The 14,153-nt window shown below is 38.7% G+C and overlaps 1 protein-coding gene across 2 annotated transcripts in view; it reads right to left on the bottom strand.

Annotated features, from left to right (window-relative positions):
• The window catches only part of slc6a8 (solute carrier family 6 member 8), a 48,185-nt gene that overhangs the window by 9,592 nt on the left and 24,440 nt on the right, over window positions 1-14,153 (bottom strand). For both annotated transcript variants that reach the window (XM_053625654.1, XM_053625653.1), the window contains 4 exons: window positions 11,822-11,956; window positions 10,510-10,613; window positions 9,444-9,568; window positions 1,048-1,160 (listed from right to left, as the gene is read on the bottom strand). In XM_053625654.1, coding sequence (XP_053481629.1) covers window positions 1,048-1,160; window positions 9,444-9,568; window positions 10,510-10,613; window positions 11,822-11,956 — 477 coding nt within the window. The remainder of the gene's footprint in view (window positions 1-1,047; window positions 1,161-9,443; window positions 9,569-10,509; window positions 10,614-11,821; window positions 11,957-14,153) is intronic.

Below are 14,153 nucleotides of genomic sequence, written 5' to 3'. Positions count from 1 at the left end.
GGTGCACTGCATTAACCCTTGATGTTCTGTAATGGTCTTTATTTAAAGTGGAACAAACGTTATGGAATCCTTCTGTGTATTATTTACGCTCCCTAAGCATGGACTACCTTTTACCAAATACAGTGTATATGCACTCAGCGGCCACGTTATTAGGAACACCGGCACAATCAGCCAATCAGGTGGTAGCAGAGCAGTGCATACAATCACGCAGATACAGACGAAGAGTTTCAGTTCATTTTTACTGACAGGCGTAGAGCCCGATGTAATGATCTGCATTTGTAGGCCATTTAGGCAAAAACAAGCTTTTGACATTCTGAGATGCTTTTCTGCTCATCACGGTTGTAAAGAGTGGTTATTTGAGCTACCATGGACTTCCTGTCAACTCGAACCAGTCTGTCCTGTCACTTCTCACCTCTCTCATCAACATTTTTACCATTCTTATGTATGATGTGAACATTAAATGAAGCTCTTGACCTCTATCTGTATGATTTTGTGCTTCACGCTGCTGCCACATAATTGGCTGGTTGAACAGCTGTCCAGGTGTATTAAAATGGACACGGTATATGGTAAAATTTATGGTATATGGGAACATGTGCATTAAAATGTGAAGGACAAGGGGTACTCCAGGATCAGGGTTTTGAACCTGTGCATTAAAATGCAAGGGCAGGTGGTTCTCTGGGACCAGGGTTCGGAGCCAGTGCACCAAAATGTGCAGAGTCGGGATTAATCCAGGACCAGGTTTGGTAACCTGTGGCTTAGTGGTTTCGCTGAATGATCTCGCGCTGATTAAACTCATCAGTTATATTATTAAGCCTGAAAATGTCACACCCCTCTTCATCTCCCTCCACTGGCTTCCTGTAGCCACCCGTATCAATTTCAAGGCCTTGATGCTCACATACAAGACCTTGTCTGGAACTGCACCGCTAAATGAATCCAGATAAAATAGCTAAAAGACTGGCAAATTGCTAAACAGTGAACAGAACACCAGGGTGCTAATGAAGTGCCAGCTTCATGTTAAATTCCACCGCGTGACCCTGAGTGACTGACCTGACTGTCCAGCCCCAACAACAGCAGCATGAAGAAGAAGAGTGCGGCCCAGACTGGTGCCACGGGCATCATCGACACGGCTTTGGGGTACGCGATGAACGCCAGGCCCGGCCCTGCAAGCAGGAGAGCAGCATAAGACACATTCATGGCAACAGGCCAGGGGCAGGCCATGACACACACCAGCACACTTACACACACTTAAACACCAACTTCACAGAGACAGAGAGAGCAAGAGGGAGAGAGACTGAGAGGAAAAGAGAGATGAAGTTGCATCTGGATGAAAGTGTGTATGAAAGAAATCTCATGTAAATTTTTGTGGCTGAGGTTTTCTCTAGTGACAGCCGTGTTCACCTTCACATTCAGACAGATTATTCGCAGCGGTGTTTTACTATAGATTTTGGCAAGGGGACGGTGCGGACATGCGTTTGAGTTAGCACATAGCTATTAAACAGCGTTTAATTTAACAGGACTCTATTAGAAAGGAATGAAACCCTTCAGTGTGTGCAGTCACAGGAAAATAATCAGCGGCGGGTTGGTATTTTGTCGCACGACACCAAGCGGTTTCACCGTTAACCACGCCGAAGATGATCATTTCCCCGAAACAACACGCCCCAAAGTGTTTTATTCCTCTTATACCACAGCAATTTGCTAACAGTGACTTTATTCTTTTTACTAATTAACCAAACGTCATACTTTTGATCTATTTTTAGTTACATTTAACATTATGTGCAACTTTCGCAGTTAGCTTCTATTATCACTGACATTAGAGCAGCTATAAACTCTATACTATACGTGCTATTGAAGTTAATAAAACAAACAAATCTTATTAAAGCTTATCATGTTGGAGAGAACCGGAAATCACAAAGTCCTCTATCCTGAAGACTTTACTACTGTTACAAAGCACTGGCACTGGAGACTCCTTACATAAATGTCTCCTTGGAGAAAATTTCTCTGTTTATTGATAAAATAACATCATATTTTTAATCTGTTTATGGTTAGTTTTAGAATATGTGATGCGTTCACCATACAAGTCTCTGTGTATTTGCTGTAACTATAGGAACAAAAATGTATTTGAATAACAGCATGAATATAAACTTTACCTTGATTTACATTGTAGCTGAAAATGAATCAATATCTGACCAAAATGGCGCTGTGGTATAAGTGGGTTTAATTTGGCAGAGCCATTTAAAATGGACTAATTGTACTAGTTAGTTACCATTGATTACTCCAAGTCCACAGTTATTTTTAGTTGAAGGTCAGCCAAATTTAAACAGTTTGTACAACTTGTTTAAATTTGTAGAACATGAATGGGTTTTTCGAAGCTTGCTCACCAATTTCATGGCATTAGATCTTTAGATTCATTTGGTTCTAGTAAAATTCAGTGGGTATTAGGTCTAAAGAAATGCCTTCCCTGAAGATTTTGTTAAAGCAAAACTTCTGTTTTTCAATCTAATCTCCAGCTTCAACATCTGTAGTGAATATGTGATGAACATGAACAATCGTTTCTGCGCATTTTCCTGCACTGAGAAAAGAACTGACAACTTGTTTACTCGAAATTCCCTTATAATGGAAGTCTGAGGGCAGTTGCTGAGGCATTCTAGGAATGTCTGCACAAAGAGCTTTCATGAATTCTTCAGTCAATGTACACTATATGGCCAAAAGTATGTGGACACCTGACCATAACACCCATATGTAGTTCTTCCCTTTACTGGAACCAAGAGGAGAGGCACAGTGGCTTGCACGTTTGCCTCGCACCTCTGGTTTTAGGGGTTGGGATCCTGCCTTTGCCCTGTGTGCACTTTCCATATTTCCATGTTCACCCCGTGCCTCGAGGGTTGCCTCCCCCAGTCCGAAGACATGCGCTGTAGGATTATTGGCATTTCCAAATTGTCCATAGTGTGAGAATGTGTGTGAGATTGTCCAGGGTGTCCCACAGCTTGTGCCCCAAGTTTCCTGGGATAGGCTCCAGGCTTCCCCGTGACCTTGTGTAGGATAAGCGGTATGTCAAATGATGGATGGATGGAACTAAGAGGCCCAAACCTGTTCTAGCATGACAATGCCCCTGTGCCCAAAGTAAGCTCCATGAAGACATGTTTTACCAAGGTTGGAGTGGAAGAACTCGAGTGTCCTGCACAGAGCCCTGACCTCAACCCCACTGAACACCTTTGGGATGAACTGGAACACCTTCTGCACCTCAGGTCTCCTCATCCATACCTGACCTTACTAGCGTTCTTGTGGCTGAATGAACACAAATCCCCACAGCCACGATCCAAAAGCTAGTGGAAAGCCTTCCCAGAAGAGTGGAGCTTATTATAACAGCAAAGGGGGAATACATCTGGAATGGGATGTTCAACAAGCACATATGGGTGTGATAGTTTGGTGTCCGCATATTTTTTTTGGCCATATAGTGTATTTGTAGCTGAGGCTCTAATTCTGTGTTATTCATCCTTTCCTTCTTTGTCAGAGGGAATAATTTGTGGTGCTACCAACATACATACTTCTATGGGTCTAACCACACATGGTTACTACAAATCCTTAGCATAAAGGTACAATAACTGGAACTTACTTGACAGTATTGCTCCAGTGTTTTAAAGTTGGATCAGATAAGAATAGCTTTGGTAAAATATTCTTTCACATTTGTCTCATTTAGTCCTTCATCAGATGCTCTCATCCAGAGTAACTTACAAAACATGCACGCAGCTGAAGGTGCAGTGACTAAAAGCAAAATACTCAGAGAACATGTAAGGCCTGAACCTATAAGCTTTGCACAAGTGTTGGAAAAGAAAATCCTAGCAGTCAGAAAGAAAAAAGAATTTTACCATAAAAACCCTAGTTCATATGTTGGTGCACACGATAGCCCCTTGTTAACAGCATAAACGATAAATAGCACATTCTACCTCGAGCTTTTTACCAAACAGAGACCATGGCCTCGTCCTCTTTCTTTCTGTTGGTTCTCAAAATGGAGTTATGCGAATTCACAAGTTCACCTTGATAAAGGCAAAGCAAATGATTACGAGAAGCTAATGTGCAATTTTCACTTCCTTTCCCCTTCGGTGAATTTGCATTTCCAATCGGAGAATTTTGATCTGACTGCTGCTTTAGTTGAAACGGAGGAAAAGCGTAGTTTTCTATTGTCTCCCGTAGCGTTAAAAATGACACATGCTACGGCTAGTTTGTAGACATTGGCACCTCTGAAATACTTGTCCATGGTAATCACACATATCCTACAGATGCATTAAATAGAGATTACATTAAAAACCTCTGACGTATTACTTTTGGGTATTGTTGTTCTGACTTGGTTCAAGATGACAAATATTAACAGAAAAGATCTATCATTACAAACGGCACAATATTAGAACACATTTATAGCCTAAATGATATTTAAAAAAATCACTGATGAACTATCATTTACATTGAAACTCAACATGGGTCTCGCTACCTGGGTTTCGCTCAATGGTTAGCACTAGACATCATTAAAGTGTTGTTATTTAAATGGTGCTTGGGTTTAGAGAGGTTAGACTAGCTTGCCAGTACACAGTAGTTCGCATGCTTACATTGGGAATTTTATCTACTTTTGTTCTTGTTTGGATTTCCACGACCTGTATCAGAGGACAGCTCTACTACTGCTGGCATTTAGCTATGCTAGGCTAAGCTATTCTAACACTAAAGCTAATGCCAAGGCTGTGGCTGGCTGTGCTAGGCCAATGTGCACCCCACAGTAGTAACTAAGGCCTAACACATTAAGAGGTGTAAATGCTGACATTAGATATCAGAGGTTTACCTGCATCGGCAGTCAGCTCCAGGACCCCTCTTGAAATCGAGATGTGCACATCTCAAGAGGCAAAGCTCCTGGTTAAATAATCCTTAAATTAATACTTAAAGCCAAAATATAGATAATATAAAATTAATAGATATGAATAACAAGAAAGAGAACGGGCCTGAAGACAATCAAGGATAACTGGTTAAAGAATCAAAGGTATAATGGAAAGATCTGGAAGAAGTCTGTTTGAAAAAGGAAAAAAAAAAAAGAAAAGTTCCTGTCGTTTAGGTAGGATGCGTTTAGGTCTACACAATGATGACATTTTTCCTCCCTTGAGCACATTCACACAGAACAGCTCCACATGATGTTAATATAGGACAGTCACACTCAGGTTAGTCACCACAAGGACAGACAAGGTCTTACACACACACTCACACACACTCACACACACTCACACACACTCACACACACTCACACACACTCACACACACACACGCACACACACGCACACACACACACACACGCACACACACGCGCGCACACGCACACACACAGCCGGCCTCCATTTTGCAATCCAAATTTCATCAAACCTGTCCATGCTAGCATTCAATCAAGATCGATAGATAGACACGTTTTTTTTTGTGTTGCTATTTGTTTATCTGGCTGTCTTATGTGTTATTTGTTATTCATTACATGGTTCTGCTATTTTATTCCTCGTAACATTTTAATCGATGTACAGCACTTCGGTCAACTTGTTTTAAATGTGCTTTAGAAATAAAGCTTACTTGCATATCACATGTGCCATTTATTCTCTAATTGCACATGTTTATTAGCGAATTTGCCACGCTTACATGCTATTCATTTTTGCTATTTAAAGGTGAGCTCTGGAATATTCGCCGTGTTGCATTTCGCCAATCAGATAACGGCTTCGGGAAATCCAAGTCAATGTCATGGAAATGCCCAATAACGGCAAGCAGACAGACCATGCAGCGGCATGCATGTGCAAGCGGGCACGTACGCTAAGACAACCTTCTCATTCTATCTCTCTAGGCATTGAATGTAGAACGTGCTGTCCTTTCTTTAGACGCAACAAATTCTCGTGACCTGTTCAACACTGCTGCACGTCGAACCTCAATCTGGAACACTCAGTGCTCTTACAGCACGCAGGGAGGACGGACTGAGAGCGCCAAAACACCAAAATACACCTCAAGATCTAACAGGAATATAAGGGATTTACATTTGGATCTTTCTCCAATCACTTTTACCTAACGCTCATGAGGTGGGGACCAATCCAAGCACCAATCCGAGCAGACGCAAACAACAGTCTAAGCACTATGAAAAAGTCCGAAAAATCAGAGTTTTTCTTTTCAGTCAAATGGCCATTCATTAATTATTTGCTGGCAAGGGAATAATGATGGGAAAATGTATCATTATCATAATCATTACCTGTGTGATTTTCCCCATCATTATTGATCAATACTGTTATTGCTCATCTGTAATCTGTAAATATTATATTTATAATATTGAACTTTAATATTGACCTCCATAAATGCCTGTTTAACTGAAAATGGAATTAAAGTACTGTACAATTTCCCATCATTATTGTTTGCCACTTAAAAACGAACAATAAGTACTGAATGGCCATTTGATTGAAAACTAAAGGGTGCTCTCTGACTTCTTTCCCAGAATGTGTATGATGAAAGATCTGGATTTACTGCAATATAATATTTATTGATAATAGACAACGTTTTCTAACGTTTTCATTGGATCAGGGCATTTTGAATGGCCAATTAAAATCAGCTCATGCCACATCTGATTTGATTACCAAAACATTGCTTGCCTGGTGATCAAAAGCCAGATAAGAAGCATTTCCAAGTAGATGAATGCATCAGCGAGTTTCTCACGAAAAGGCAATATGACTTGATCTCTTCAACTAAAGCTTCTTATCCACTGTAGGGCTGAAAGGTTACCACGTGTGCCATCTTGTGTCAGCGCAGACTCTGTGTGAACGATTGTTTTTACTTTTCCCACATGTTATTAACGCTATTCTGTTCTGTTCTGATGAATGACAAGATGGAGGATTTAGAATCGTATGAGAGTTACGTGTTCCATGCTCTGAAAGAGGAAAGTAAAGGATTCGTGGAGTGAAACGAAACTAATCAAATGAAACTGATTTGCTACACTAAAATAATAAAGTGTAATAAGGTGAGATACACAAGACAATTGCAATACCTGTCAAATTGTTATTGCTATTGCTATAATGTATGTCAGTAGTTTTGTTCATAACCAGCAGAGTTTACCCCCTCAAGCAGTCTACTCGCAAATGGAAGGTCAAATGTGTCGCAGATATTTCATTTTTTTCCATATAAAATGTATATATGCATAAACATACACACAGCCTGCTAAAGATTAAATATGATAGGATGTATTGCAGGGTCTTATATTTCTATACTGTACTATTGTACACTACACTATACTATACTATATTATGCTGTACTAAACTATAGTATGCTTTACTATGCTTTATTATATTATATTATGCTATAATAAACTATACTATTCTATACTATACAATATTATGCTATACTAAACTATACTATACTATGCTATACTATATTATGCTATACTAAACTATACTATACTATATTATGCTATACTAAGCTATACTATCCTATACTATGCTATCCTATACTGTGCTATACTATATTATACTATATTATGCTATACTAAACTATACTATACTATATTATACTATATTATGCTATACTAAGCTATACTATCCTATACTATGCTATCCTATACTATGCTATACTATATTATACTATATTATGCTATACTAAACTATACTATGCTATACTATGCTATACTATATTATACTATATTATGCTATACTAAACTATACTATGCTATACTATGCTATACTATATTATGCTATACTAAACTATACTATGCTATACTATGCTATACTATATTGTATTATACTATACTAAACTATACTATGCTATACTATATTACATTATTATTATTATTATTATTGTGAGTGAACATTTTAAGATGTTCCTCCACCTCCACCAAACCTAAACACTGCGAAAGTTCTCACTAGTTTAAGTAAGGAATAAAACACAACAGGATGAGCTGTTATAGGAAAATAATCAGTGACATGGTGGTGTGATGAACTGCCACCTCAAATCTGATTACTTTACAAAAAACACGGCACATCCCAAAGCGTTTCGTTCCTCTTGTGTACTGCAGCTATTCCAAAATTTTACTAAAAAACTAAAGGACAGCATCATAATTGTTTTTAATTATCAGTTTATAGTTGTGGAACATCTGCAAAAGTTCAAACGTTCCTGTTAGCACGTACACTATACAGTAGCAGCTATAAATTTATTAATGAGACAAAAAAATAACTTCTGGTGAAAAATGGGCTTAATCTGCAAACCTGATGTGTCCATTGTATTTTATGACATGTAATAGAGTTGTTCAAGGTTTGATCTCTCTTTTGTACGAGTTTTGGATATGACTGTCCTCTCCATCTTCTGAAAGTAAAACCACCCCCCGCCCACGAGACATTTATTTCAGTCCAGATGCACACTAACTTGCACACCATGACAGTGCTGCTCTCTGCATCAAAACATTGCCAGATGTGGCTTTTCTATTTTTATTTTCTCACTGATGTTATGTGGATATAGGGCATACATATGAGTATCTGAATACTGGCACTTCAAATAGAATATACACTCCTGTTTATAATCAGCATGTAGTTTGGGATGTGTGCCGAGTGCAGGACTTCCTATATACTCTGATCTGGCTGCATAAAGACAAACATAAAGATCCACTTATGCCTATGAGACAGTACACACACACACACACACACACACACACACACGCACACGCACACACACACAGTTTCACATTCACCTTCACACACATTTCTCTCAAATATTCACACAAAACATCTTCTAATGTCGCTTTCAGACACAAACACAGACAATACATTCAAAAACAAAAAGGACAAAATTCTATATCATGCACCACGGACATATTAAAAAGTGAACTCTTTACTAAAACGTTCAATTATTTCACTTATATTTTGGATTTGCAATATATTCCATTTTCGAATTGGTTAAAATAACTCCGATTCAGTCAGATTCATCCTTATTCACTTATTAACACACCTAGGCACAGACTCAGACACACCTACACAGTACTCTTTCAGTATGATAATTCTGTCGATCATTTGTCATTGAACACATTACATACAAAATACAATAAACTTTAATATAATTAAAGAATAATCACATACTTAACGGTAAATGTGTCACGAAGAATTTCAATAAAATAAAATCAACCTCAGGACTTCATTACTCATTCCTCAAATGTTTCTATGTCCAGAGACTTTGCTTGATCTTTCTGGAGAGTGAAAATAACTTTTATAGGTAGCACAGTGCAAATAGTTACAACCTCTGATTTTCCTTCAGCTCAATTCGTTAACAATTTTACACATATGTAAGACAGGGACACTAGCGTAAACTTTTCCCTGATACAATACACAAACATCCGGAAACTCCAGAGTAAAGCCTGTACACACTTAATAAGCATGCGTTGAAAACACTAACACTTGATGGAGTCTTACCTGACTCTGCCACTTTTGAGATTTCCACACCCTGCTCAGCAGCCATGAAGCCCAGAATGGAGAAAACCACAAAGCCGGCGAAGAAACTGGTGCCGCTGTTTATCAGTGCCAACACAAACGTATCCCTGAGGACGACGAGACAAACAAAAGTCAGTCAGAGTCTGTCACAGACAGCACATTCAAATTCTTTTGATTTCATAAACAAGTTGAGTCAATCCTGTCTTATACGCAAATTACCACAAGATGACATTGTATATAAAAGCTTAGCCGTGTAATCTGCATGCGAGGCTAGCTAGCTGACGTAAAAATTAACTTAAATACTGAACAAAATGTTGGTTGTTATAGTATATTTTTTGTCTACTTGTTGAATAAACCACCAACACTATGAAAATATAAATCCAGACTTAAACATGTCTAGCTCTGATAAATGTGAGCTAGTTTCCGAGCAATTAATGTGTGAGTTAGCTAACTTACCTAATGCTAGCCATTTAAAAAAAGAAAAAAAAACTAGCTGTAATGGCATGTATAAATTCTTGAGAATATAACAATGCTATTTAATACCCACATATTGAAATCACACTTGTGTCTACCTGTGGCAAATGTGAGTTTAACTAGCAGTTGACTAGCCGGCTGGCCAAGTTAGCAAATATTATGATATTAGGCTATGGGATGGCAAGAAAAATAATCATTTATGTATCGTGGCACTTTTATAATAAAAGCAAAGGGGTCAAGATGTGCCATTTTAGTAGTTTCTTGGGCATTATAAAAGAACATATTATACACTTAATTAGTCTAATTATCTAATTATTTTTAAGGTTTTAAATGATGTCATTTAGGAGTAATTAACGCAACAGTGATAACCTTACGCTTACCAAACTTTCCCTGAAACGATGCCTTTTCTTTTTAACCTTCATGACCATTACGTGACAGTCCTTCAGTTTGTTAGAACCCAAATTCTGATAATGGAAAGTAATGCTACAAACAAGCAGAGACTGGGAAGCCACAGACAAAACAAACATAGAAAGAGAGAAAACAAATGCAGTGTCCTAACAAAAGAGGACCTTACCTATAGCAGTTGTTGTTGAATCGGTTATAACTGCCGAGAGCAGTCAGGGCTCCGAGTCCGATGGCGTAAGAAAAGAACACTTGAGTGCCGGCATCAATCCAGACCTGAATGATGGAGAGAGCGAGAGAGAGAGAGAAGAAGGAGAAGAAGTAATGAGAATAAATGACAGCAACTGTAAAAATCCTACTGGATTTCAGTTTACTGAAATCAATCCGATCCGAAGTGTTCCGACAGACCTGAAAACTAAATGGGGCGCAGCTTAAAAGGCCTTGGAACGTTCACTGCTTTACAAATAACACACTCTTCATATGGAAGCAGTGTTCATTTTAAGGAGTATTACCGTTTGAGGCTAATCAAAGTAAATCATAAGAAATGAACACTTTTTTCCTTCAAACAATGCTGAGTAGGTGCAGACTTCTGTTACGCATTATTTAATGAAATATCCTGTTAACTGTTATCTGGCTAGCATTAGCAGTGATTTTATAAATACTTAAAGATCCTTTTAGTAATCCTGTCAGGTTAGCTCATGTCATCTAGCCACTGAGCTTGTGAGCTTATCAGTGAAGATTATTAACATTTATAATGAACATTAGTAATCCTGTCAGGTTAGCATAGATAGATGCTGTGCTGTGAATATTATGTACATTTATAAACACTTAAAGATCCTCTTAGTAATCCTCCCAGGTAAACTCATGTTAGCTGGCTAGCATTAGCAGTGAAGATTACAGATCTCTATAAACACTTAAAGATCCTCTTAGTAATCCTCCCAGGTAAACTCATGTTAGCTGGCTAGCATTAGCAGTGAGGATTATGGACATTTATAAACACTCAACGTTCCTCTTAGTAATCTTGTCAGGTTAGCTCGTGTTATTTGGTAGCGTTAGCAGTGAAGGTTACAGATCTCTATAAACACTTAATGTTCCTCTTAGTAATCCTGTCAGGTTAGCTACTGTTATTTATGTGGATATCATTAGCAGTGAGCATTATGAACATCTATAAGCACTAACTGTTCCTTTTAGTAACCCTGTCATGCTAGCTTATGCTATCTAGCTGACAAGCTACAGCTGTGAAGATTATGAACATTTAAAAATACTTAAAGGTCCTATTAGTAATTCTGTCAGGGTATCTAAGTGGATAGTTTTTGCAGTGAAGATGAACATTTAATCGTCTCAGAAATCTTGCTAACAGAAGGTTAGCAGTGACTACATGTGGGCTCTCTGAAAAACTGCATACATTAGATTAGATAAATGTCTTTATGAGCAGATTTTTTTTTTAATTTTTTTTTTTACAGACCCATTCCTTCAGTGCTCACCTGTGCTTCTTTAAGCTTTGACCAGTCAGGTTTGAGATAGTACATGATACCATCGGAGGCCCCAGGTAGGGTCACACCTCTCACCAGGAGAATGACCAGGACAACGTAGGGGAACATAGCAGTGAAATACACAATCTGCAACACACACAGTTATGAATATTATAAGCAGGGGATCTGCTGAATATTGAATATTTTTTGTTCATGTCCATGGAACACATTTGAGAATGTCTTAGAAATTCCCGTTTCTAATCAGCTGGCCGGTCATTCATTTTTCCCTCCTGCAAAGCCAATGGCAATCTTTGGCTATTGAAAACATAATTCATCTGACCAGGCCACCTTCTTCCATTGCTCCATGGTCCAGTTCTGATGCTCACGTCCCCATTGTAGACACTTTCACCGGTGAACAGGGTTCAGCACTGTGTGTTCTGACACCTTTCTATCATAGACAGCATGAACTTTTTCAGCAATTTGTGCTACAGTAGCTCTTCTGTGGGATCGCACCAGACGGGCTAGCCTCCGCTCCCCACAGGCATCCGTGAGCCCCTGGCGCCCATGACCCTGTCGCCGGTTCACAGGTTGTCTTTCCTTGGAGCACTTTTGGTAGGTACTAACCACTGCATACTGGGAACACCCCACAACACCTTCTGTTTTGGAGATGCTCTGACCCAGTCGTCTAGCCATCACAATTTGGCCTTTGTCAAAATCGCTTAGATCCTTACACTTGCCCATTTTTTTCCTGCACTTGCTGTCTAATTTATCCCACCCCCGACAGGTGCCACTGTAACGAGATAATCAATGTGTTTCACTTCACCTGTAAGTTGTTCTAATGTTATGGCTGTATCTATCTATCTATCTATCTATCTATATATATCTATATCTATATACATATATATATATATACATACATGCATACATACATATATATATATATATATATATATATATATATATATATATATATAGATAGATAGATAGATAGATATAGATAAGTGTATATTTAAGTCTGCATTCTTTGTCTTCTTTCTTTCTTTAAGATATCAGTTATAATTTTTGCTATTCTACACTAAAGTGTCTTTAGAAAATCTCCCTGCTTCATGTTAGATGTTTTGTTAGTTTGAAGCAAATAAGTTTATGACGTCATCTGGTGACTTCTAGGGACTTTCTGACCACACATTTATCCTGAAAAGATGTGGCAACACTGTTGATATGACACACTTTGGCTGTGAAACATCCACGATTGTTCTACTTTTACTGCAATGACCGGGTCAGGCACTCATAGGAAGGACATAACATATTTTAAGACAAAGTATAGAGGAGGAGCCTGGCATTCTTTCAGTACAGTGCATCGGGCAAAGTTCTGAATGATGTTTCCTTTTTTTTCTTCCTCTAATACGTTCTGCTGTGGCGGCTCTGTTTATGACCTCACCAGGCAACAGCCCCCTCACAGACTCCTGCTCTCGCTCCAAATACACATCACGGTATGCGGCGTCACATGGTCATGATGAAATGATTCACACACCCTGTGCCTGTCCTTGGACACAGAAAGTTCAGGCTGGGTTGAGCATTTCTCAGCGTCCCTTGGGGATGATGAACTCGACTATAATGGCACAATGTAGCCCAGAGACAGGGTCGCTATTCAGGACAGATACTTCTCACACTGAACCCACCAGGTCCCCTCTCACCTTCTGTGAATAAGTCCCTGTGTGATATGGGCCTTGTGTTCTTGCTTTTTCATGTGATCATAGTACAGAGACGGGCTTTGAGCCATGCTGCCTTCTCGGCCTTTATACGGTGTAGAGGTGGAACAATGAATCAACAGAGATGTGATTATGTGTCTGTTCCATCAGACAAGAGAACTTCAATAAGTCTCTCCGAGAAGAAAAGAAAAAAAAAAAATCAAATAAGGACTAAACGGAAAATACAGCATTTGTATCAGAAGGTGAAAATGATGTCTTTCATAAAAAAAGAAGAAGGCTTTACTGTTTCAGATTCGTTTTTAGTTATTCACCCACAGCTGTCACTGATACAGCTTGACCTTTAACTAGGCTTTACACGCTAAATACTTTTATTACAGCGTCTCCAATGCACAGTTAGTCTGAATCCTAATTTTCTTTGAATTAATCGGTCTGGGAAAACCCATCAGATGTTGCTGCTCTGAATTCTAGCAAGCCGGGGAAATAAACAGCCGGTTTATTTTAAATAAACGCTTGTCAAGTCAATGTAATATTAAATGACATTAAGATAAATCTTACTTGAGATATAATAAAGCAATGACACCAGAGGTTTTAAGGGCGCTTAAAAACAGTCCATGATGTGAATGTAACGATTTCTA

This window comes from Ictalurus furcatus, chromosome 5 (assembly GCF_023375685.1).
Source record: "Ictalurus furcatus strain D&B chromosome 5, Billie_1.0, whole genome shotgun sequence".
NCBI classification, from domain to species: domain Eukaryota; kingdom Metazoa; phylum Chordata; class Actinopteri; order Siluriformes; family Ictaluridae; genus Ictalurus; species Ictalurus furcatus.
The sequence above is the reverse complement of the archived record's forward strand: the minus strand, read 5'-3'. Positions and strand labels throughout refer to the sequence as shown.